Raw genomic sequence first — 27385 nt, 5'->3', positions numbered from 1 at the left:
CTCAGTTTCATAAGATTTATTCATAGGAAAATAATATAACAATAATAAGAACGTAACATACATTTTGAACTGCATTAATAAGGATTCTGCTCCACGAGATGTCACCCTGATTTAGGAGTCGTCTTATCTTTTTCACACAGAATCACAAAATTTGTTAAACTATATATAGATATATATTTGCTAGAACAAATGCAGTCATGCAAAATGACTTCTTTCTGTGCTTAAGGAAATTCAGCAACACTTGTGAAGATTTTGGTAATTTTTGCTGATAGCTTTTGACAAATGAACTGTAAAAACAAAAGAACAAAAGGAAAAGGAAGAGAGAAATGGAAGAAAAAAAATCCAGCCCGCTTAATTTAACCAACTAATAAAAAGGCTGGCTCACGTCTTGTTATATCAACCACATCACAACACCTATGCAACATCCCATCTCACATTGTAATATCCCTCTAAAGGTGCAATAAGTGATTATTTCTGTCCAATAGTACAAACTAACTTTGACAAACTATTCTAATCTACTTCTTTCCCTGCCTACTCCTTCGATTCATCATAATAGATGCATTAATAGCACCTAAAGCCAATGAATATGCGGTCATGTTATAATATTGATTTAAAAGAATACGTTAGGCAAATTGAGCCAATATCATGTATCTTAATAGTCTTTAGCATTCTCCTACGTTTGCTGTGCCAGAGATATGTTGAAGCAATTTTAATATCTGGCTCTTTATAAAGATCTGTATATGATTCTATTTTAACAGGATGGTTCAAATTATTTGAACTGGGGTTCTGTGGAGTTGTTGTGAGCAGTCAGTATTCTGCTTGCAGTAGATGACTACCTGATCGAGCTCAGTCTGCAGGAAGAGAAATTAGTTCTCTGCATACACTCTCATGGTACAATACCCTTGAGCAAAAATGCTATTTAGATTAAATAAAGCGGATAAAAATATATAGACTTACCTAAATAACATTATTTATGTTTATTTAGATCATGACCGCTGGAGAAAGACACCAACCTCCCAAAAAGCCCTAAATGAATAAGTGGGTATAAATGATGGTGGGATGGATGAATGGATAGATTGATTATTTCAGTTAAAATATTGTGATTGTGATTTATCAATCTAAGCAACAACAAAGAAATGTGTTGTTAACATACATCCTGCTAAAAGCTTGTGAGAGGGAAAAAAGGCAGCCAGCTGAATAGCAGTGCACAGCAATGTTTGGGAGGGTGGCATTAATCCACTACTCGATACTTAATTTATTTTAAAAAAAAACTAGGGTCATTCTGGTACTATTTCTCATATAAAAAATATATTAAACTGCATAACAGATGGAAAAAAGTACACGTTTTTAAAAACTACATACTTAGATATTGCTAATTGGCTTTCCACACCTCAGTTTAGGGCCCAAACCAAAGTGAGTTTCTGACATCTAAAGACAGAAATCTACCTCTGTTAAGCAGTGGTGTAATAAGATCTTCTGGCGCCAGATCTCAAGACAATAAAATGTCACAATATTACTCATCAAATCCAAGCCTGTGTTGTAAACTGCTATCCAGCTGCTGCCAGCTTGTGACTATCTGTCAAAATAAATGTAAGCTATTATTCTGAGCACTGAACGAAATGGTGAGCATTTAATCTTAGTACCCTGTTCTTTTTATATACTTAAGACTTATTTTGAAGTATGAGGAAGTAGTTATTGAGCTGTTGCACTGTTCTGCTGACAAAGTTAGCTAATGCAGACGCCGTCGGGTTGGTAAACCACAGCACTGAAAAACCTCCACCACTTTTAAAGTTCTTAACTATCAGGATTTTAGCTACTCAGCAGAAAAGTTGGAAGAGTGACAGATAAATTATGAATAGTTTGTAAGCATTATAGGAATACACGTATAGCTAACAGTTACTAGCGATGCAAACATTACTGTCCGCTTTGCAGCTTCCTGTTAATGCTAAAGTAAAGGAAAACAATGTTTTTTAAATGACTCTGGACTCTTTCATAATTTCTGTTCCTATATTTTATTATTCTATATGTTATTATATATTATGGATCCTATTCTGTACTGCTGTATGTTAATTCAAAAATGTAAAATGGATAGATTGATCAAGCTTGAAATGGGTGGTTTTTCACTGTAGAGAGATTCTAAAAAGCACAGTCTGAAACATAGAAAACCTTAACTCTGCTTGTGTGCATTGTATCACATTTTGAATGTTTCTATGTGAATTAGGACCCCCTTAAATTTAGACATGTATGGAAACCATAATATATCAACCAGAATAACCTGGAGTAGAATATCCCATACAGATAAGATTCTTTGTGGTTTGTAAAACCTTTACATTATATGTGAAAACAGAAACATGGGTCATTCTTTGTTTCCCCAAAATCCAGTTAAAATCTCTTCTTGTCTTGTCTTCATGAACCTATAATCATATTGTTTTCTTTAGTGAGCTGTATTTATTATTGCCCACCTACCGGTAAGTGTAGCACACCGACTACTCAATCGCTCTCCACAGAACCCCACTTCTAAAAATCTGACCTGTGATCTACAGTTTAGATACGTTTGATCAAACAAAGGTGGTCAGAAGAACATAGTAATGTGTGGTAATTAGTCGTAGAAGTGGTCTTTAGTGGCAGCTACCGTGTAGCAATGTGCTTCTGTGTAATTCTTGATTGTCAGATCCCGACCTTCCTGCCGCCTGTGATGGCGTCGGTAAAGTGCGGATGAATTGTGACCTCTGAAAGCTTTTTTATTTTTTTCCGTAATGCGACAGAAGCAGGCAGCGTCTGGGCAGCTTGGAGGCGAGTCTTTAACGAGTTAAAAGGCTGATGTAGTTGAGGCCCATGAGAGGTAGCCGGCCTCGCAATCATTATGCTAAAATGTCAGAATTAGTAGCGTGTGTGTGGGTGGAGTCGCTTACCAGTGAATAAGAGATAACATGGAGGTTGAATGAGACTGAAGACTGACAATTGGAGAACACCAAGAGTTACCTCACTGTTCGTTGTTGTCAGAGAACAAATTTGTTCCTACATAATGTAGCTCCCGTAACTTACCTACACAAGAAAATCACAAAAAAAACCCTATCGTTTATATCTTTTGTGTCTGTTTTGACGTGTTTCTACTCTACTCTTGAATTTCTGTCCACTGTTCACATCCTTGAGATTTTTGTGCTTCCTCCTTGATTCCAATAAGTCTCAGAAATGAACTCCATGCAGGGGGATTGGGCAGTAAAGAGGTTCTGTGAAATTTGTGGCTGTATAGTCTTCAGCCACATGCAGGAGAAGAAATTCAGCCTGAAGCGTCCTTGCAAATACCCTACAGAACCACTAGATTGAGGTTTGCTCCCTGTGAGTCTGTGGAAAATGAAATCCCGGAGTGCTGTTCTCTGTTGGACACCGCTCCGTTGGTCCTCTTCACGAGTGGTTTCTGTATGTCAGTTAGACAGTTGTTTCAATCTTTTCGATGATCTCTATCATTGACTTGGAGGGGGAGAGAAGAGAACAGTCGTCTTGGTCCCAGAGGCTACCAGGGCTCGAGTTTCCATCTGTGCTCAACTCGTCCTCCTCGTCCTCACTTCCCTCCTCGCAGGACTCCAGGTAGTGGAGGCCCAGCGCGTTGATACCGGAGTCCTCGGAGCTGGACGGGGACGAGCAGTGGTCCATTTTAGGGCCTTTTAGTTTCTCGACAGTGGAGAGGTGTTTCTGTTCGCTGTACGGCTGTGGGACCGGCGGAGCAGGAGCCTGCCGCTTCGGGCTCACTGGCTGCTCGGGCGGACTGGGATTAGGAGGCATTTGAGGTGTAGCTGGAGCGGGCGGCTGAGGGGAGGGAGGTCGAGGCGGTTCCGGTAAGGGAGGCAGGGGCCGCTGCACGTAGCACATCTTCCCATTGATCCTTTTGACAATGTAGTCGTCCACAAACAGATCCGCGATGACGCAGTACTTGGGAGACTCCAGGTGAGGCGGAGACTGGAAGCTGGGCGCCAGCTTCAGGAAGCGCTCGGCCAGAGAGACGGAGAGGTCCATGGTGTCGCTGCACTCTGAACCGACGGGCGGCACAGCTGTGCTGGGCAGCTGGCACACATTGGTCATGGGCTGGTACACGTATTTACCTAAAAGCAGAGAGAAATAAATGACAACGTCACTGCAAAAACTAATAATAATGAAGATACTGTAGTCAATCTAAATTGGGAAAAATGTATTTTAGAATGAGTCACCTTTCAAAATGTGTAACGTACTAAAAAATGCAACTGGTGAGGAATACGTTAAAATACTCGCACATTTATTCACTTTTTTTTCCCATTTATTCTCTTTTAACATAATTACTTCACACAGAGCATCACATCATGAAAATCTGTTACTCAACCTTGACGAAGCTTTGCTCTGTTTAACCCTCACACATTTAGTTTGGTGTGACTATTGAAGAGTAAACATCATGGTGAGCCCCTAAGAGCTTCTGATGCCTTCAGAAGGAAGATGTTGTACCTTGCTATGCACCTGGTAAGGGACTTAAAAAGGTCTCAAAATAATTTGAATCAGCAATTCAATGAACAGTCAACAAGTGGAACAACTTCCCATGTCTGGTTGTACAAAAACATTTAATAAAACATTTGGTACCTACTGTGGGTTCTTGCTATTGTTGATTTGAAAATGATATTTATACAAGAACCATCACTGATTCCCATGCCAAAAGAAATGTGACTGAAAGCCAAACAGGGAAGAAAAAACTTTTAACCAGTAACTTTTAAAAAGGATTTTACACTGTAAAAAACAATATGATGGAGATATTTTTAAATCATTGCTTTACAGAAACTTGTTATACATTGACACTGTAAATCAGTCTGAGGTGAACTATGACTGACGTGTTTGTCAAGCAGCTGACTGTGGGCTCCGTCTGAGCAGACAGCCCAACTAACTAAGAAGATGATATGACCTTGTTGTGCTATTAGTGTTACTTCTTAAAGCAAAACTGCAACAAACACTTTCAGTTGAAAACCATGCCTAAATTTAGCAATTGTTTACTCATTGTATCAACATTAATATAATGTAAAATGTTATAAATAATATTATTATATCTGTAATACGTTAGATTGTTTTATCATTTCGGTAATACAGTGAAAGCCTTATATTTCTTCTAAAAGATTACTAACATTAGAATAGTTCTCCATACTCATGCTTAGCAAAATGACAATATAAATCTACAATGTCCTAAAATGTGGAGTGAAATGCCCTTAAAAGTATACTTTAAAATTATTCATTCCCTGCCTATAGTGAAGAAATCCTAAATTTCAACATATCATTCAGACACTTCATTTAACCATGAATATCATTTTAGAAAAAACATTACGGTTCAAGTGAATAGTTTCCTTACCTTGAAGTTATCAGATATGATTTTAAAAAAGGAACTAGATTTACTTTTCAATAAACATTAAAGATGTAGCTTCTAACTTTTACAAAAAATATAGATTTTTTTTTTTACATATTTGCTGTCACTATGTCGTGACAGAATAGGAAATTATTCAGTCTAATCGTAATGTTTTTCTAAAGCGGTACATTTCTTCAGATAGCAGCTCAGGGACGATGTGGAGGAGATTGATCTTTTCACAGATTAGCTGTCTCATAACACACGGTCATGACCTGGTGACAGTTTTAACAAATGTAAAAAAAGAAAAACGTTTTTTTATAAAAGTTACATACTGCAGCTTTAGCAGTGACTTTCTCCTCTTATTTTCAGTTCAGGAAAAAATGAATAATTAACAGCAGAAGTAAAACATTTATATGTTGTTTTTAATATATTGACAAACCATTTCTATAGAGAGGGAAAGTTCTGTGAAGTTTTGAGAAACCCCCCCCCCCCCCCCTCCGAGGGATTCGAGGCAAATTTCAAACCTTTCTAAAAGCTGCCTCAGGCCTAAATCTATTTGAAACCCACAACACTGCCTACCAGTAAACACAACAACAGAGTCGGTGACTGGAAGAACAGGGCATGTGGCAGCTAATGGGCCCAGCATTTTCCACAGAAGCTGCTGAAAACCAACACAGGGTTAGAAGCAGAGAGCAAATATGAGCATCTCCGTGGCTTCGAGGTTAGCACTGTCACATCACATCAAGAGGACCCTGAAGCAACCAGAGCTTATGCGGACTTCCTCTGGGAGCTCCGGTTTCTCCCAGAATCAAAAACACGCTCAGTTAATTCGCCTGCCTTTGACAAAGTGCCCTTGACCATGACAGCTACTCAGAGCTAGAGACTGTCACTGACTGCTATACTGTAGCTGTTTGCTGCTCAAAATACTTTAGATAGAGTGCTACTAACTACAGCAGTATTATAGAGGATGGCAAAAAAACACAGCAACAAGCTGTCTTTAGCATTACAGTAGAGCTAGTAGCTAAAAGTTAGCTTAGCAAAGAAGCATGCCAACACTCCCTCTCTTTAAATGTCATGGGGTTTTCCATAATTGTTTCTTTTTTACCAATTAGCATTTAGGCAAATATTTACAGGCAATTATTGTGGCAACTGTGTTTAGCATTTTTATATACATTACCGAAGATGTTTTTTTTAAATATTAGTTATAGCTCCCTGCAATTATTCATAAATGCAAAATGCTAAAGAAATTCAAAATGTTTTATTTCTTGTGTCAAACCTTGGAGGAGAGATTTCAACTGCCACAAACTTAGAAGAGCTGCATTTGCAATGTGCTTCATTTGCATTATAATCAATTATGAAACGTTGAACATGTTGCTAGTGCACCTGGCCCCAACACTGCGAGCCACAAAACAGCAACAGCACAAATAAAAACACACAAAAATATGCTTTCAGTCGATCTTGGCCAAAGATGCCCCTTTTGAAACATACATCTGTGATAACAATCTGTTCATCCTTAGGGTCAATATTAATTTTCATATCACAAAGCAGTCTCTGCTGCCGAAGGTAAAACATTTATTTTCTTACTACCAACATCTGAGGCCAAACTAGAGCAGGGCACCCAAGCCATTTATATGACGCCTGAAAATAAAATGTGTGGCCCACCTCAGGCAAGTATAAAAGACAATGTTCACAACTAGTGTAAAGTGAGAAAGTGTTTACCTCTTTTATAAAAAAAAAAATACCATTTTCAAATTATTTTTCTTATTTATTAGAGTAAATAATGTTAATGTTATATAATAAGGTTCAAATCAACCTGGCTTAGTATTAAAAGGCAGTTGCCTCCATTATTAAAATATGGTTTAAATCTAATTAACCAATTTAAAAAAAAAAAAAAAAAAAAAAAAGCTCAGTTCAGTTTCACTAGTCACACCAAGGCCTTATTACTGGGAATAAAGAATTCACATAAACAAATCTGTTTGAACAAAACATTAGGCCAAAATATCCCCCCAACAAAAACAAAAAAAAAAAAACACAACCCTCTCCAGTCTACAAAAATTGAAGAACAAATGGGAAACAATTGACACTGATTAATCTGAAAAGCCTTGAAATGCAATTTCTAAAGCTATAGTACTCCTGCAAATCACAGTGAGAGTCATCCCACATGAAGAAAACACAGAGCAGTAGTGAACATTCCCAGGAGTGACCACCCCACCATAAAAGACCGTAGAAACATTCAAAGCACAGCTGACTTCGCCTCATTTGACCTCAGCGTCAATTATTAAAATCCCCCAAACTTCAGAGAAACGTCCTGTGGAATAACAAGACAAAACTGGAATATTTTTAGAAGGCATGTGTCTTGTCATCTGGCATAGAACGAACAAAAAGAGCATCAAATTGACAGTCAAACATGACGGTGGTAGTGTGAAGGTTTGATGTTGATTTGCTGCTTTGGGATGGAACTACGGATTCTGTTATTTTACAGAAAAGGAAGTGAAAAATGGAGAATGTTCAGCCATCAGTGTGTGGCCTTTATCTTAAGCACATTTTAGTTGTGCAGTGAAGCAAAATTGTGAGAACAAGCAATCAAATTGACAAGCTGGGATATTACCTTCAACAGGAAAACCATGTTTTAAAGTTTTCCCACACAGCCAGACTGATTGAGATAGTTTTTTGGAAACTTGAACTTTTTTTTTTTTAAATCAGGTATTCTTTGTCTGAAATGAACATCAGTTTGATGTTCTGAAACATGAAACTATGACAACAAACAGCAGCACATATTACAGATTCAAATTACTAATTAGTGTTAGGTTACACCAGATTTTTCACAATGTATTATAAATTAGCCTGGTCATTTACAAGTTTCTAATGCCTCCAAGATTTTGCTTGTTGTTTGCAGCTGATTGACTCCAGTGTTGCATTAATACTGTAGCTGTCTGTCTAACAGGCCCTCAGGAGAGCCAGAGAAACTACAGAAGATGACAAGCTTACACATCACTTTCTACCACTTTGTGTCCTCGTCTTTTGTTTCCACTGGCATGAAGATCCATTGAATCAGAACGATTTTTTTTTTCTTCCCCAGGTTACAGTGAAAACATAAAGTACGGAAGTGGCTCTGCTTTGTGTTGTCAGTGATTTACAAATCGGCTTCTGTCACAGAATAATTTTCATTCTTCTAACCAAATCGTTATTTAATGATGCGAGTCTCCATCAGGCACCAGTGTGGGGGGGATTAAAGAGGCTGAAGCTTTACAGTGTAAACGCCGTTAACAGAAAAACACTGGAGCTCATGTCGATGCAGACAAAAGAGGGAAAGCAGCAGCCGGGGTCGGTTAAATGAGGCAAACTCAGTGGTCCATGTTCAGAATGAGATGAGCCCATTCAGCCAGACAAGAGCGCGCCCACAAATGAGGGCTAACGCTGTAAAAAGGCGACGTGTTGACATTTAGTTTTTAGCATATTACATCTAATTGCATTCATCCATCTGGAGTTTCAAATACCAAGAGCCCTAGTGAGGGACGGACAGATGCCTGCTCGGACACACAGCACACACGCACACACACGCACACACGCACACACGCAGACACACACAGACATATGGAGCCAACACTACAGCAACACTAGCCGATTTTGGCAGCTCTGCAGAAAGAAGACAGTGAGTATGTAAATTTCCAAGGTGTCTACAGTCTCAGCTAAATACATCCATGTGTCTGTTCGCCTTGAGGAACATTATGGTAAAGCTGCAGATCATTTTGTACAGTGACTTGGCTGAAACAAAGAGAGGAAAATCCACAAACACAAAGGCAGGCAAAAAACAGGAAGATGGATAAAATAGAAGCTTAACAACGCACGCTGGAAAATATGAGTTTATATTTGGTGAAACTGAACATAATTTGTTATAAATAAAATGAAAATGTACTGTAGCGGTTCATTGAGTAATTGAGACAAATTTTATCACGTAAAGGGAATTACGAAGTTAGTAAATTAGCAAACATTAACTATATTGGTGGGAAAATCAGCAGTTTTTAATCAAATATGTTTTATTGTGGCTTATTATTAAAAAAAAATCAACTCTTTACCAAATAATACCCCAATCTTATCCCCACCTACTTTCATTTCATACCAGGAAGTAAATCAATTCACATTCAATCTAAACCACTGAAATCGTTTTATTTTTCAGTGAAGTTAAACGTGATCATGGGCTGACGGAAATAAATTGTCATAAAAATATACAAATCTCACATATAATTTAATTTAGTTGTACGTTATTGTCTGAAGACTTTGTATTTTAATATATTTAGGTCCTGGTCAACATTTGGGGCAGTTTTTTCTTATAAAAGAGTTTATAAATCCTGATCAAACTAAATGTAATCTGGGCAGGTTCCTGCAGGTAGGTATTATTTATTAAAGTTAAGTAACTTCTTTCAGCTACAGCAGACTAGGGGTATAATAAAGAAAATTACTTTTAACTCAGCGGATGTCAGGGCAGGTTATACAATGGGCCCCTGGCTTTGCAGATACTCAGACAAATGGTCAGTATAAAATCTCTTATGGTGTATGGTACAATTTCATAACCATAAAAAGTTTTTGGTTTTAGGCAAACTTAAAAACAAATAACTACAAACTGTTGCTTTATCTAAGCCCTAACATCAGTAACAGGTTGGAAACATCTGTTTTTTTAACAGCCTAAAGCAGATGTAGACACTAAAGAAACATCAGGTTTGACTGCAATAATGGCAATTACAAAACATACAGCGTATGCCCATCCAAATGAATAAAGTAGATTTCATTTTCTGATCACATAGCACCTTTCTAAATGTGCTAAGAACAGGATACCAATGCTGCTTGTGTTAAAACATTGATTTATTTCTTGTAAAAATAGGCACAGCTCAACATAATGCGCATTCATTGATGCACCGAAGCCTCAGCAAAGCCAGACAGATGAACAAATGTGTGCCAAGTTTGAATATCATGTAGCTACACGTCTCAGAGTAAGACTGAAGGATAAACCTGGCACAAAACTATAAAAACTACACAGATATATTGATGCAAGTTCTCATCTTTCTTAATCCTCCTTATCACACAAGACATTGTTTGGTATTAAGTGGCGTCTGGATTTGTGTGTTATTCTCACCTTAACTAAGCCATGTTAGGGTGAGAAGTCAAGCCACTCCATTCAATTCTGTTGTTTCATAACGCAACTTTATTTGTAAATGGACAATGGAAATGCTTTCAGCAGATTTATAAAGCTGTGTGTGGGTGTGATTCTCATTTCTGAATTTTAATAATAAATAAATTGCATACATATGCACAGGCCTGATTTCTATTCATTTTCATCCATGAACGGGTGCAGACACTCCCCTAATTAATCATTTGCATATCGCTCCATTGTCTGCACCATCACCAGACAATAGATGTGACAAAGAAATCGACAGCGGAAAAAAAAAAAAATAAAAAAAAAAAATATATATGCACATCTTCCCCAGATGTGACACAGAGACACATTTATCAGTGAATAGAAAAGCAAGTCTGTTTTATTATGGATCTGTTCTGATATTAATAACTAAAGCTGCTGAATGGAAAAAGTAACACAAGTAATCAGCTCTGTAGGTTTGCGGAAACAACTCTGCAAAGGTGAAAGTAGAAAGTGAAGCTCATATGAAGAAAGCGGCAACATGCATGGTGGACACTGTTCCCCACTGGTTGACCAAAGTCGTTTATGGGCAAGTTCAGGGCTGTGATGGAAATGGATTTTAATTGGTTGTAAACATAGAAAGGGCTAACAGCTGTTCTTTTTTTCTTTCTCGCAGCAGGACGTCCACCACAGTGCCACATCATTTTCTCACTTTAAACTTCCAGCATGTTTGAACCTCTTTTTCTTTATAGTCAAGTCTTTATAGTCAACACAGAAAGTTTGCTACAGTATCTCACTGAAGATGAAGCTTGTGGGTTTTATTTTTCCTTCACTGTTATTACATCTGATTCTTATCAAATCCAGAAATAACAGACTTTTATACATGTGCATCTCAAAAGTTTAGTTACTTGGTTTAGTCTTTATAAACACTCCATCCAACTACCCAGAATAAAACATATTTTTATCATCATTAGTACCAACTTTTGCAAAACTTTGTTTTACTGCAGCACTGCTTTTCATGTCACCCAACAACACTAAAACTACTTTGGTAAAAACACAACACCCTAACAATCCCATAAAAATAAACCTACCTTAAATCAAAGCTACACAAAAAATAAAGTACCTGATATTCTTGATATTGTTTTTTATCTGGCCAGGCAGTCACAGATTTCTGCCATTCAAAAAATATATATGTATATACCTCAATGGGATCAGGATCACAACATAGGCTTGTAATATAAGTGCTAGTGCTTCAAAATTAGTATAACTACAAAATTGTTGCAGCACATGGCACCACACGCAGAAACTTCATCTACGCTGATGAAGATTCACTCACCTCAGCATCCAGAGTGCTTGAGGTAGTCAGAGTTGGCCATCCTTTAATAATTAAGCTACTGAACAATAAAGCAATAATTGTCTGACAAGCAGGGAGCGCTCAAAAAGTGTGCCGTTTTCAACCAAGATGGTCAGAAAGTCACAAAGTATGAAAAATGACAGATCACCACAAAAGAAACATATTCTGCTCTTATGCAGCAACAGATTGAACCATTCACTTCCTTCACTCCACCAGTTTAATCCCATACAAAACTTTTTTTTACAAAGTGCCAGCACATAGAAAGACAAGAAACCATGTGACGACACCCTTGGCTAAATTTGCAGGATGTAATTAAGTTACGTCCCAAACCTTTTAGTAATCCAAAGAGAGGGTGAATCAATCTGACCAATCAATTGTACGGTGTACATTTTAGGACAACATCCTCAGGTCTCAGGAAAACATCCTCACACATTAAAAAGAACGGCCTCGGATGTCAGACCGTAGAGAAAAAGCCATCAGACCTCTGACTAAACGGCCTCAGAATAAAGTCTTGGCAAAAAACGGCCTCAGACGAAAGGTCTCAGAAAAATTGGCATCAGAATAAAAGCCGATGTGGTTTTATCTGAGACCTTCTCATCTGAAGCTGTTTTTTGTGTTTTTTAAGACTTTTCATTCTGATGCCATTTAGTCAGAGGGGTCGTTTTTTCTAATGTGTGAGGATGTTTTCCTAGGACTGAGGAAGTCCTAAAATGTACACCATAGATATTTATTTGTCTATCAGTTTTTTAGGTGCCTTGCATTTATGCTTTGCCTCTTAATAATATTTCAAGTCAGATAATTGGGTGGACTCACCACTGTTGATGCCTACAGCTGCTAAAACTTTTAGTGACCAAGAAGCTGAAACTTAAGGAAAGGGAACCTTGTGGTTCTGAAAAAATAATAAAGTAGAGAGATAAATGTCTTGCAGCACCATCGTGCAATGCTTAAATACCAACCTAATTAAAGATAGTCTCCAGAGAGGTCCCTCTATTATGAATTACAGTTTGTACCGGATAAGCCATCCTGGTGCATCGTTGCCTCATAGTTTGTAAATCTAAAGTTTCTTGTGAAAAACTGATGACAAAAATATTTTCCATATGTCTGCCTTTCTGTCTATAAACACTGTGGAGAAAAACAGAAGCAAAAAATAAACAACATTGTGTGTGATCATTTCAATGAATTATAATGTCACAGTGGGCAATGTTGTACTTCATTACTACACTACAGTAATGCCAAATCCAATAATAGTGTATGACAAGTATAGTTTAAACTGGAAATAGTTTAAACTGGAAATTGTTTCCAGTATTTTTTTAAATAAAGTTTCTGGCAAAAAAAGTGATGTTTAATGTATAAATTACTTTGATAAAAGTATATCTTGTTTTTTTTTGTGTGTGTGTCTTTTCCTGTGTGAAAGCACCAACAAATGTGATGCTGCAGGATATTTCTGGTACTGTTTTAAAGTAAATACAGATTTTTTAAATCTGCCATTTGTGGCATTAACAGTAAATGTCAAACATTTTAGTCAATTCTTTGACTTGCACATTACTGAGCTTTCCACAGCAAACACAGACAGAATGTTTTGCTCTGCCAGGGGCCTCATTCGACCAGCTGCCGAACATGCTACACTTTCAGCAAGGACTGAAAGAACCTTTCATCACATCACAATTAAGTGCAGCTAAAAGCATTGATCAAATAAAGACATAAAATGTAGTCACAATGAAAAGCTTGTATGTTTTTCCAGCACATCTGGACATATGGAATTTTAGCAAGAGATCCGACAGAAAAGTCCAATTCAGGACACACTCACATTTATTCATTTTACCAAATGGGTAAAATTATTCACATGTACACGAATGACATATGTGAGCATTTCCTATTGGAAGGTCAACTTTTAATGGAGTATCCCAATCTTTTCACGACTGCACATGAGACGCATATCAGAGGATATCGACAATGAAATAATTTCCAACTGCACTTACACAGGATAATTATAGTATAAAAATGAGGTTCTTTTTCGTCTTTATGGTCCAGGTGAAAAAAATAAAATCCACAGAAAACATCAAGGACATTTAAAGCTGCCTCCGTACAGCATTGGATCAAGCAGAAAAGCAAAAAGAGGATGTTGTAAATAGCCACAAGTTATTTTTTAGAGATATTTACGACTGAAGAAAGAGTAAGGAGGTTAATGATGAAGTGGGAGGGCTTGCAGTTCATCCCTAGAGGAGGCAGTGGATTATTCTTTTGATAACACACATCTCCAGCTTGCATGTCGCTTCTCCTCCTCTTCCTGCTCGTGGCAGGCTGCAAGCTGCTTTCTCTGCTTTAATGGACAAGGTAGGGTCTCTGGAAAATATTACAGGACACTCATTTGTCTCTCTCACTCTCCATTACGGATCTCCAACATCACTCTGTCCACTTTTCAGTCCGCCTGACTGCCTGCAGGCTGAAGCTGGGACTCTAAACAAGCTCAGTGTGAAAGAAAAAAAAAAACAAAAAGAAAACACAACAAGCAGTTCCACAAGTTTTGATTGTCTGACCAATCTTTATGTGCGAACCACAATTACGCATACACTTCATAGTAGTGCTTTATTAAAATCCAACAAGACATGTCTGTGAGTGCAGATTGCTAAATCTTGTTGGCTGGGTTTTTGTGTTCAGAGCTTTCCTGCAAAACAGCTGCAGGAAGAGCAGCAACACAAGCTGCCTGTTTCAGCCAAGATGACGCTCTGATTCAGGATTTTGTGAAACTCCCTTCCTCTTTCCTGTTTCAAGATCACTGGGCCAGAAACTGCTCCACATGGAGCCACTGGTAAACCAAGTTCTCTCTGTGCAAAATATGCTATTCTTAAGTTTTTCTTTCCGTAAACGTTGCTTCTATGTGAAAATGTTTTTTTTGTTTTTTTTTACAATGTCCTTTAGCTGAATAGTTGGATAGTGCTATAACAATCCTGAGCTCAAAACAAATTCAAAAGTTGCCATTAAATATCATTTAATTTTTTTTCATTTAGACTGTTTTCCTGCCAAACTTTCTCACCAAACATGCATGATTTCCAATGGAGTGTAATGTGAATAAATTATGTGGTGGTACTGATGCAACTTGGCATTTCAAAAGGAAATTTGTTATGGTCCAAGCAGAACTTGTTGTGCTGGGCACATAACTCCTTCACTCAAACTGGAGACAATGAAGACTGGCAAAACGGGCGAGAAACAGGAGACAGGAAGAACGAGCTGAATGTCCACTGAAGAAAAACTCAAAAGCTGCATTTAAAATGTTTTGTTAATACTCATAATCATGAGTAAGAATTAGGCAAGATGCTTGCTGCATCTTAAAACTGGGATGGGGAATTATCTGGACTAAACATACTGAAAAATTACAAGATTTTACCACATAAAGTCTGAGCCAAACAAAACCAAATATTGCTCTAAAAGTAAAATCCAACATCAAAACATTAAAAAAATAGTATACAGTTAGATGATTTTCATTTAGTTGGGTGTGTGACACTTTTTGAAGCACAAATATGCCAGTTATTGATTATCTTATGAAACCAAAAAAAAATAAAAAATGTTCCAGCAGTAACATTTCCAAACATACAGTCTGTTTTTGACGCAACAAAAAGCATTACTTTGGTGGATGACACATTTTTCAAATAATGACATTTGGGTCAACAATACAAATTTTCCCACTGAATGATATAGTAAGTTTTAAGGTTCTAAAATATTATATAAATGCAAAAAAAATAAATAAATAAATACATAAATGTATGGCAAGTTTTGCCATTATTTGTCAACTGATGTTTTTAAACTTAAAATGCATTTAATCAGTTTGGGTTTTGCAGATATAAATTAATTAATGAGAACAAGTATTTTATCATACGGTTACACTAGAGACATTACCGCTGTGTTTATGCTGTCAGACAAAGATTACAACAATGTTTTTATTGCCGTTTGTTAAGAGTCATGGCAGACAAAATGTTTCAAAGCACTCCACGCCAAAGTAATGCAAAGATAGCTGATAAAGAGGCTGAACCTCCTCATTAGGTTTGCATCAATACATCAATAGCCAATGAGAGCAAGCAGCATTCCTATAACAATTTCCTGCCCTTTATTATGTAATTTCATATATGATACATTGCTTAGTTCTGTGCTGGCTTTTATTTCATTTTATTCAGTTCTGACTTCTTTTTTTTTTTTGATACAGCAAAATTGATGACTTTCTTTTCTTTAAAAAAAAAAAAAATCTCATTTTAAAATAAAATTACCAATACACAAACTCTGCTTTGGAGAATATGACCTGCAACTTTAAAACCTCCTCGCTATCAGGATTGGTTTATTTTTCTGTTCCTGCTTATGTAAAAGTAAAATGAAAGCAAAAACAGTAAACAGATGTGGTGATGTTGCATCATATCTGCTCCAAATCATGGCCTGAAACCGGAGATTTGGGACCCAAATGTACCCTTTCAAGTCCTACTTTTTGGGATTTGATTATATATAATATCCTTGTTTTATTGGAGGCCAGCAGTGTTTGTTTCTTCTCTACCTCAAGCAAGATTGGGTAGCAAAACAGAGGCAGCAGTGGACCCAGAATTAAACTGGCAGGCAAGATCTGAGAGGTTTTAGCCAGAAAAAAAAACTAAACAAAAAAAACTCCTTTATATTCTCAAAGCAGAGTCTTTTTACTGGCAAGCTCTTCTCCTCTATGAGAGGAACTAAGCACTTGATCTTCACACGGCCCTTTTGTCAAAACGTGGGGTGTTTTTAACGTTGTGCCCGTGTGTTCACGATTACTATAAAGGCAGAACACATGCAAGCAAATATGTGTGCAGCTATATATAGAAACTACTACCCAGAAAGCGATGGCGAGTAGCTGAGGAGGCAGTTACAGTAACAGCATAATTGATGTTGCTGGAAGGATGTGGAGCACACCGATGGGATACCTGCTCTCTCTTACCATGCAGAGAAACTGAATAACACAAATGATGTCAAGACTTCCTGGATGGATGTCGATCCAGCTTTCCTCGACCATTAACGGTGATAGGTGTACAGTATTACACACTCTTCCCCGACTGTCTGACAATGGGGGTACACATTGAAAACACTGTGGAGCTTTTCTCCTCTCTGCTGCATCGAAACAAGTGGAAAAAGTTTCGTTCGAAATCTTGAAGTCACAGCAGCTTATGAGATGATAAGCAGAGAACAGAAATCCAATTACCTCACCTTTCTTTCTACAGTCACATGTGATGCAACTCGGCTGACACCAGAGCACACAATATACTGCGCCCTTCACACCCCAGTAAAGGTTTTGAAGCGTAATTTCACGGTGAAGAATGTTGAGAAATCCAACATTTAATTTCAATGTATTTATTTAGCGGGAGGGAGGGGGAAAATTCACCTTAGCAAATTATTGTTTTTCTCTAAATTTTAGGAGCCACACTTATCTGAGTTTCTAATAATTCCTATTGAACAAATGCAAGTGCAGCATTTCTTATTTATGCTTTTCTTTTTTTTTGGTTGAATGTTCAAGGCTTACCATCTCCTTGAAGTTGAAACAAGGCAAAACAGAGGTCTAGCTCTCTTTTCATCAAAATGAGAAAGAGAGGAGAACATGCTATTCAAGTAAAGCAAACGTGTGTTAATCTTTATATGAATCACCAAATCGCTTCAAGAAAACACAGCCTCGCCCAAACAACCTTTTTTTTCTTTTGTTTTTTGTATTTTTCTGAAGTCAGAGCAAATTGAAATCAACTAGAACTGTGACAAAAAAGTCTGGATGGTGACTTAAGTTTATCTTGTCACCAAAGTCTGGAAGATGGACACATCATCACACAATGTGCTTAAAGGTTCAAATGTTCAATATCCTACACTGTGAGATTATGATACTGTAATAACAGCATAAATTAAGGCATTTTAAATGCTTATCGGAGGCAGCAATAAGTTGGAGGGTAACCAACTTATCAAATAACCTCGGAGCCATTTTAATTATTTTTCACACGTGTCTCAAAAACTCGTGGAATCGTGTTTCTGGTCAGAAATGCCTCCTAAGTGTTGTCAGTGAAAGATTATTTTTTTATTTTCTTCTAATTGGGTACAATTTAACCCTCCTACTGAAAGAGAAAGAGGTCAGCGAAGTAAATCTTCCTGCCAATACTGGTTAGTATGAGTCTTTCACACAATATATAGTGATCTTCCAGGTCATTCTCCGTTCTCCAGCTGGGAGTTATGGACCATCCATTGGCAGACTAAGTGGACCACGATTGTGAGGCAGTTAGCCACTATGAACTACTGACAGGCGGCAGGTTGGTGGAAAACTTTTTTATATTTTGTCATGTTTCAAGCACGAACCTGAGTTTATTTTTATTGGGATATCATGTGACTTTAAGTGATTATCTGCTTGAAAACAGAAATCTGAAAGTGTGGCATGCATTTATATTCAGTCCCCCAGACTTAGTATTTTCCAACCCCTGGTCCTCAATCTTGAAAAGCTTTTTTTATTTGTGATGCTCACTTTAAAACAGTGAAAGCTTACTGTCACATGTAGCATAGAGGCAAAAAAATAAAAAATAAAAAATTCTTCCTGTTGCAAAGTTTAAACGTAAGTTCACATTAATCTCAGCTAAATCCTGAGAGTATAAAACCAAGCTCCTTTTCTCCTTTATTAGCTAAGCTGAAGTGGGAGGATATTAGATCAAAAAGGGAAGGTGGTGTAATATCTGGACGGACTTCTTTTCCTGGTTCTGCTCTGCTTCCATCACCAACAGAGCAGCAATTAAAATGATCGAAGGAGCTGTGGTCTGCAAACACTAACAATCAGTCAAGAACCTCGCCTCAGGCCCCGTTACTGATCCGTTAGCAAAAGGTGAAACGGTTTACAATTCAGCACTGCGCTTAATTCAGAATCAGTCAGCAAATCAATCTGCACAGGACAGGAGCAACCCCAGAAAACCTCCATGTTTCACTTTTGGATAGTTGCAACTTGCAAGCAGTGTAGTTTGACAGATGAGACTGTTGAGATAACCTGACAGAGAGAGAGATCCCACTTTCCTGTACCAACACAACAAAACGTATCCCAGAATCAGAAATTGGTGCCGACAGGAAACAAGCAGACTGACAAGACTGTTCAGTGCTCATTATGGCCTCTGATAGACTTTGTTAATGAGTAATTTATCACTCTCTTTGGCAAGTGTAATCAGTTAAAGAAGGATTAAGTGAGAGGAAGAAAAAAACAAGAATTCAGGCCAGGTGGTTCTAGTGATGCTTCAAGCAAAGGCAGTCATCAGATGTGACATATTGGCGGTGACACTAAACACCGCTAATTACTGCTAATGAGAGGCTTGGACTGATGTTGTTGTCACCAGCTGGGAACACTGCCTCCACCTACATCCAATTCTGCTTCTTTCCTCTCCGTTTTCTCTGCCAGAAAAGCTACAACAGGAAAAACACTCAAAGCCGCAGCGCCGGGGTGTTGCTCGGTTTTCGGCTGGAAATAAAAGAAGGAATTAAGTCACAGGTAATCATCGCCCCATGCTGTTCCCAGATAATGGAAATCATTTGTGTTTGAGGACATAAACGCTGAGCAAAGTGACCTTTTTTGTTTGTTTTCCTGAAAACCTATTAAAAATGTAATTAAAAAAGGCAGCTCAGCAAGGCTCCCCCGTGGTGGACGAACAATTATCAGCTTCTGAACAAGTTTGTGCTAACAGGCAGCAGCTGCTGGCGCATTCGAAATGAAAACGCGACGAGATACGGGGGCCGCCGCAGAGTTCTGCTCTTTTGCATTCAGCATTACTTCACTTTGCTGGAGAGAAGGAGGAAGTGAGCCAAGCTGAGGCGAGCATAGAAAGCAGCCGCATACAGTTTTCTCAGTGGGCGCCCTGGTTCTGTCTGATTCAGCAGCCAAAGATGGTTTATTTTCACTGCTGGTGCATGACTGTCCTGCACAGGGAAGCTGAGAGTGGAAGCACAGAGTGATGTGAAGGTGAGAAACTTTATCATGATTATTTTTTTTCCTACAGTTGAATGAAGAATGTTTTGGGAAAAAATAAAAAATAAAAAAAGGAAAAAAATAAAACAATCACAAACCTTGAAAATTTCCACATTCCCTGATGTCTCAGCCACAAACCTCAATATATTTCATTGGGAAGTTATGTGACAGACCAGTACAATATCTGTGCTTTTAATAAATGGGACGTTTTTTTTTTTTTTTACTAACTGCCTTTAAATAAATTTGCATTCAATAGTATTGAATAGTTTAAAGTCGGATACGTTCATAAAACAAAATTCTGAGCTTCGAACATTTTAAAAAGCGCTGTTTGATAAACTGTCTAAAAATGGGAAGGCTATGCCAGAACTGCAAATCTACCAAGGAACCAACAGGCTGACTTTAATTCTGGAGGTCCACAGCTCCGCTGGGAGAATTTGTATATCAAATACACATATTTTATGTCAAAAATCTGGCCACTGCTGAAAGAAAGCCAAAAAAAAAAGTTAGTTTAAAAAGTTTATCACAAGCCAGGGACACCAGAAAAGTGCAGGAAAAAGTGCAGGGACAGGAAAGCAGGTCAGCAGATAGATTTACTGACAGACAGGGCAATACTGGAAAAAAACCCTGCTAAAATCTGCAAACGGCATGAGCCTCATGGAGGTTCATCTTCCAGCAGGAAAATAACCCCTAAACAATCAGAGTTACAATGAAATGATTGACATCAAAGCATAGTGTGGTACTTCAGATTTGGATCCAATTGAGAATTCATGGAAAAATGTGAAAATTTACAGACGTTCCCATTCCAACCTGACACAAAGAATGCTTTACTAAGTGAAAGAAATTTTTACTATGTCAAAGAAAGGGCACACACTTCTGTCCCTAGATATAATTTTGAAATTCACGCACATCATTTCTCTTTCACTTCACAATTACAGCAGCCTATGCATTAGTTTGTATTGATCTATGACAAAAAAAACAAATACATTGAAGTTTCTATTTTTAGTGTGACAAAATGTGGAAACGTTCAAGAGGTATGAATATCTTTGGAAGGCAGTGTAGTTGGATAAAATACATCCGCTCTCTCCAATTGTTTTACTGCCAGAGGGGAGGAGAAAGTCTAAGTGTTCACAGACAGATAAACACTGGATTGGCTTTGCCAAGCCTCCTGAATGCTTTCTGCAGATTGCAATAAACACTGGAAGGGATTCATCATATTTCTGTCACATCTAATATTTCAAAATCGCGTGGCTCATTCTGAAGAGAAGGTGGGGGCATCTGAAATCCCACGATTACACAGCAAAAAAGATTACAATGTGACTTGTGCGGTTGCATGCTGTAAGCCCCTGCGTGGCTGCAGCAAAGGAGATGGTGATTGTGTTTTACACTGATCTGAGGATTTTCAGGGCAGCTGGAGTGAGATGGGGATAAATTGGGGACAGCACAAAGAGACGGACACGCTGTCAGGGGTCGGGTTTATGCTATGGGGGACTGGCTCAGAAGCTTCAGGCTGAGAGAGGTTCAAACGGAGAGACAGGGTGTTAGCGGTAGAAGAATGCTGCCAAATTTCACCTCCCAAAGTCACATGTTAAATTTTGAGCTGCATGTTCCCAACATCGATAGTAAAAAAGGAAATTAATGAGTACAGCAGGTTCTCTGCTTTGTGCCTGAAAGAAACCCTTTGGTACGATTAAAATGTACTTTTTAGTTAGTGATGATTTCCAACATCTAAAGTACCACTATAGCTCTCCATTTCTCTTTTCTGTGAAAAATAAACATGCTTAATAAGGAGCCCAAATGAATAACAGTGTGCAACAATTTATTATAATTGCTCAAGATTATTTTACCACTTGCCGCCTGAATTTATTTTCAAATATAAAAATGTACTGGTTTTATTTTTGCTGTCGTTATAGCACATACAATAAATATAAATTTAACTGTAGGTGTGATGCCAATTAGCAACACTCAGCAAAATGTTGGCATGATAACAGATTTTTCTGTCTGCATTGTACAGTGTTTTGTGCAATACATTCTAGTCCTAACCAGCTTACGCCTAGGATGTTGTTTACAGACTGACCGAGAAATGACAGCCAAGTAGTTCCACTACAGTTCCAGGTATGAGTACAAAATGCATTAGCAGGCAATTTGAATGCATTAACACATGAAATAGTTTGAGTCGATTCCAGGTAAATAAATGTTATCACTCAATTCTGTTACTTTCACATTTATCAAAGAGGCACAGGACAGCATGAGAGACTTCTTTCAGCCAGCTGACCATCCGTGTGCAGAAATATGTAGGAAAGGCAGAGTACTGAACTACTCTATGCTTTACACAGCCAGCGCAAACTCTGTTCACTCCTGCACTGCCTCTAGCATTTCCTTCAAAGGACGTTTAACCAAAAATAACCAGAATACACCTCAGTGCTGAAAAATAAACTAAACCCACCAGAGGAAACACTTTTTTTAATTTTTTTTAAACATTGGTATCACTGTGGGACACTACATGACCCATGCCTTTAATCAGCTTCAATTTCTACATAAGTGCTATTTTTAGCCATGAAATAAACACTGGCTGGTCTGCTGAGTGTTCATAGCATTATGTTGGGTCAAAATACATGCTAAACCGTGTTGCTAGCAGCTGAGATTTAATCAGCTTTTAAATGATTGCATATTACCTAAATCCAATCAGTTATTCGTCATACATCACAAAATCTAAATGAAGGTTCCGAAATACTAGATGTGACACAGGCTTTAAGAGGAAATCAGCAGACGTGGCCTTTAAAAAGCAGAAATGAAAGTGATGATTCAGATGTGTGACAGAGTCATCAGACTGCATCCAGAAAAACAGATGAGACAGAAACAGAAAAACAGAACCAGAATCTGGAACATAAAAATCCCTGTCTGCTAATGAGTCTGAGTTCACACCACAGACTCTGTTTTCAAGTTTTTTTTATAATTGAAGGATTTGAATCTGTTGAAGCGTAAATTATCATGAATAATACAGGGAGTATTTATAATAGATGTAGAAATGTTGTTAAATATAAAATAGAAGTTGCTCTGAGGACATGCTCTTAGTACAATGATAAACTTTCACAAAAAACTTTATTGCAGCATTACTTAATCATGTAATGTGCCTTAGGTACACTACATATCCAGGAATATTTTGCAACCACAGATGCTTAAAATTTGATTATCCTGATTGGTTACTGATTTAATAATGCATAGTAGTTGTAACAGTAAAAACAACATTGAAACACAGTTTTCTTGTACATTTGAGGGTGTTGAAAAATATACTTGTTTATAAGTAACTTAACTGGACTCTATAGGTTTGTTCCATGAACTCCAACCTGGGAAAGTCACAAAAGTAAAGTACCTGGCCGACAGACAGCACCTAGCAATATGTTGCCAATATAAGACTGAGGTAACTGTTAAAATCTTGATCTATAGATTTTATGCCAGGCAGAAATTGGAAATAATCAACAATTGTCTGTTAAAAAGAACACCATGTATCACTAACAAAATCTAACTCGAATTTTTGACCATTACTGTGTCTTGAAATTACAAGGGTGATGAAGCTTATGCATGTACATCTCAATGAATCTCAATGAATAATAACATTGGAAGGTTAATTTATGTCAGCAAATTAATTCTCTCCAATCCCAACTTTAAATAATTAACTATTTAGAGTTGTGAGGACTAAATTAGCTGTATAATTTCCTGCTACATAACTGCACTGACTTTGGACCCAATAAATAGCAGCAGACCAACACCAGCAGATGAAAAGACTACCGAGTTCATCACTGACTGTAGAAACTTCATACTTTTTTTTAGGACCTTGATTTCCAAATTAAATGCAAAGGTCACTCTAATCTGAAAAGACTTCCAACAGTCTATCACATTTTATTTTTAACCCGGCTTTGACACTTACAACGTTGCTGCTGGTTCAGTTGTGACTTAACACAACCAAGTTAATAGTTAATTCAATGTTTTTGGAGAAATTTACTGTCTAGTGATGTTGCTCTTGAAGCAACATCACTAGACCGAGTAAATCTCTCCAAAAACATTGAATGGGTGTTGCTTTAAGATCCTCTCAAAACCGCAGCTGTCAATGTTGCTTGTAGATGACTTTTGATTACACTTTTTCCTGCCACTCAACTTTCCATTAAAGCCTTGTTTCTTTAGCAATGACCTTTTGTGGATAATGATTCTTCATGAAGGTGTCAGTAGTTGCTTTCAGCTCATTGTTTTGTTTCGTGACCTGCATGTTCTTTAAACTTCACCACAGATGGTTTGGCGGGGGTGAGGGGGCTGTTTGTTTTTTAACTGAAGAGATAACTACTATGTCTTGAAATATTTCTAAGAACACGACAGTCACAGTAAACGTTGAACTTTACAGGGCAGCCAGTGATGTGCAATGGACAGATAATTAATTCCAATTGTCACCCAATCTAAAATCTAAAATTAAAATTGTTGCTGGTTGATATTACGGTGCAATCAAAAGCAGAACTAGTTCATGTTCATATTCATGCATATTCATTACTTTATCTCATCTTGACTACTGCAACAGCCTTTTTATTACTCCTGCAGAAAAATCCCATGAATTTCATATATGAAAGATGTTGATCGTCTCCAGTCAGGTCAGAGCGCTGCTGCAAGACTTTTTACCAACACACAAAAGAGACTTTTAATCTCTCTACATTGGCTGCCGGTACATTTTAGAAATCATTTTATAATTCCAGTATTTGCTTTTAGAGCCCTTGTGGTCAAGTCTCAGCCAATTTCAGACCTGCTAGGACCCTACAGCACTTCTAGTGGTCTGAAATCTTCCAGATAAAGGATTTAATAGTTCCTCGAACACATTTTAAGAGCAGAGGGAGGCTCAAGACTTATGTATTCAGTCTGGTTTTTAACTAGTTTATGCTTGTATTATGTTTTATTATCTGTTTATGCTTTTGTCTTATGTGGTTTTAATGGGGGGTTTTCTATAGTAAAGCACCTTATGGTTTTCTGACCTGCAAAAGCGCCTAAATAAATAAAATGTACTTAACTTTCTAATGCATCTGTGTAACATATTAAGTAAATCAATATATGTATTTTTTTTCAATGATCTACTTAAATTTATGCAGATTTTCCTATATAATGATCAGTCTTATATACAATTGTAAGCATTGGTGTCTCATAGATTGAATAAAACTGAAAAAGTAATAATATAAAAACGCAACTAAAAAGGAACATAAAATTGATTTATAATCTATAAACTACGTATTTTTATCACAGTAATAGTTAAAATTATTTTAACAGACAAAATTTCTGTCCAGCCTAAAATCTATCAGTTGAAATTGTACCTATTAGTTAGCTGTTAAAACGCACTGAGATTTGAGCCTGACTTTTGATTGATTAAATGTTCTTCATGAATTTACTGAGAAACACTTCTATTGCCACTTTATTTAGTTTTCAAATACATTTTTCTTTATCTTTTTAAAATGTCATCTCTTTAAAGAAAGCGCCCAGCCTCTCTGCCTTTTGAACATTGTAAGCAAACCGAGCATTTCTTTAGTCATCACAGACGTTGAGTTTACATTCTTGTTGGTCATTAAAGCATGCAAACACAAACTTACAGTGACACCAGCCCAAGTGGCAGCACCAGTGCAGCTTGAAGCACTTCCCGTGGCTGTGCGTCGCGCAGATGGAGAGTCCATCACACGGCAGGAAGTCTGGTCTCCCCGCGCAGCTCTTGGCCAGAGCCTGCGCCTCGTCCAACTTCTCACTCTTCGGACACTTATGAGCTCCCGAGGCGGCCATGCCAACATTTCCCGGATCCAATTTTGTTTTCAAAACGCACGCACGGTATGTTGGAGTAAAACTAAAACCGATCCGAGAGGTTTTTCACGGTCCACGCAGCCAAGGAAGCTTTGTAGAAAAGGGGGGGTCGGGGAGGGGGGGTGGATAGATGCTGCTGGGTCTTCTGAATCTAGATCAGCTCGGTCAGTGCTCACACAAAGGGTGGCACAGCGTTCTGTGGAAGTACAAACGACGGGCAATGTCACATTCGAAGCCTCCCGTGATCGTGATCCACGCATCTCCCCATCTCTCGTGCCGTGGCGTGGCGTCGGGGAAGCTCCTCAGCTGTGCGCGCTGCTTTGGTGACGCGCATCCGAACTTCATCACAGAAACGGGAGGAGCCCCGCGAACACAAAGCCAGCTGCTGTGCGCACTTCAAACGCCACAACCAAGGGCTTTCATCAGCTCCTCACACAACTTCAAAGATCAAGGCTTGAATATGAAATCCGTCGTCTCCAACAAACCTTAAAGAACTGGACTTTAAAAGTGTCGATTTGTTCAGGATGTATTTTAATTAGCCGTAATTAAAAGCCACGGAGCATTCCTTAAAAGAAAACAGGCTACGTGGGTGGAATCGTGCAACCAATCAAATAAAGGATGCAGAAAATGGTTAATAATGATGAAAATAGCGGCATTGTAAAGCAAAAGATTCCAGCTGATCTCCAGCCGCTAGGGGGCAACCCTAACACCTGCTCAGGACCGGACGTCAGATTGAGATTTACCTGGAATGAGCCATTGATTTATGTTAAAGCAGTTTAAAGCTGCGGGTCTCCCTCTGTTCCTGCTGAAGCTGACCCAGCAGAAAGCAGGAGATACAAACCGCAAAAAGGAAACAAGAAATGAGCTTCTTTTAATCAAATAAAAACAGCAAGCAGGATGGAAAGAAACACCATTATTCTGAAAAGTACACATACATATATTGTGTGTATGCTTTTATTCAAGACTTTGGTCATAAGCCACATGTTAGAAATATACATTACAAGTCATAATTCAAGAAAACGGGTACATCAATGAGACTTTTCTCACATTTTGTCAGATTGCAATCACAAACTTCCATGTTTTTCTGTTGGATTTTAATAGAATAAACCAACACAAAGAAGGTGCAATTGAAGTTACACATCAGTTTCTTTTTACCATCTTACCAGATGAGACCAATATTAGCTAACTCTGCACTTCACCCTTAACACAACATCCATCAGTTAAACATGGTAGTGGCAGCATCATGTTGAGGGGAGAAGTCTAACTCAGCAGGGTCGAGGAACCACCTGGTAATAGTTGATGAGAAGTCAAACATCTTGCAATGGACTTCAAACTGGGAAGGAGGTTCAGTTTCCAGAAGTAAGAGTATCCATGCCAAACTTTTCAGATGTTTATAAAAATGTCTACTTCTACACATTTTTATGCATGACTTTGTTTTGGTTTATTCCAATTTAATCCCTCCAAAAATGGGGGGGAGGGGGGGGAGAAAACAGGCACTTTATATCAAACGTTGCAATTTCTTAGGAATTTCTCTTACTGAACAATGAATTAGTTTTGTACACCTGCAGTCTTTTAGTGTTAAGGTATATTAGTGCATTAGACTTTTTTTTTCCTAGTATCAACATATTTTCCTGTTTGTACTTTCTGCTACTATAGTTTGGTTACCTTTGTGATTAAATATTTCCTTTGGTTTATTCCTGTCATTTCTAAGTGCAAATTGAAACACTTCTAACCAGAATGTGAAATCACAGT

At 37.9% G+C, this 27385-nt stretch overlaps 1 protein-coding gene across 1 annotated transcript; it reads right to left on the bottom strand.

The window, feature by feature from the left end:
• Position 1: 1 nt before the first annotated feature.
• On the bottom strand, positions 2-26471 carry zgc:162707 (UPF0524 protein C3orf70 homolog B). Its single transcript, XM_015059102.1, has 2 exons — positions 25432-26471; positions 2-4100 (listed from the first exon to the last, which is right to left on the bottom strand). Exons 1-2 carry the CDS (start codon positions 25613-25615, stop codon positions 3430-3432), a joined length of 855 nt encoding a protein of 284 aa, XP_014914588.1. The 5' UTR covers positions 25616-26471; the 3' UTR covers positions 2-3429.
• Between the last annotated feature and the right edge of the window lie 914 nt (positions 26472-27385).

The sequence above is a fragment of the Poecilia latipinna genome, unplaced genomic scaffold (genome assembly GCF_001443285.1).
Source record: "Poecilia latipinna isolate Pla-1442-1.1 unplaced genomic scaffold, P_latipinna-1.0 Scaffold1600, whole genome shotgun sequence".
Lineage (NCBI taxonomy): Eukaryota > Metazoa > Chordata > Actinopteri > Cyprinodontiformes > Poeciliidae > Poecilia > Poecilia latipinna.
Note: the sequence above shows the minus strand (reverse complement) of the source record. Positions and strands in the feature narration are given on the sequence as shown.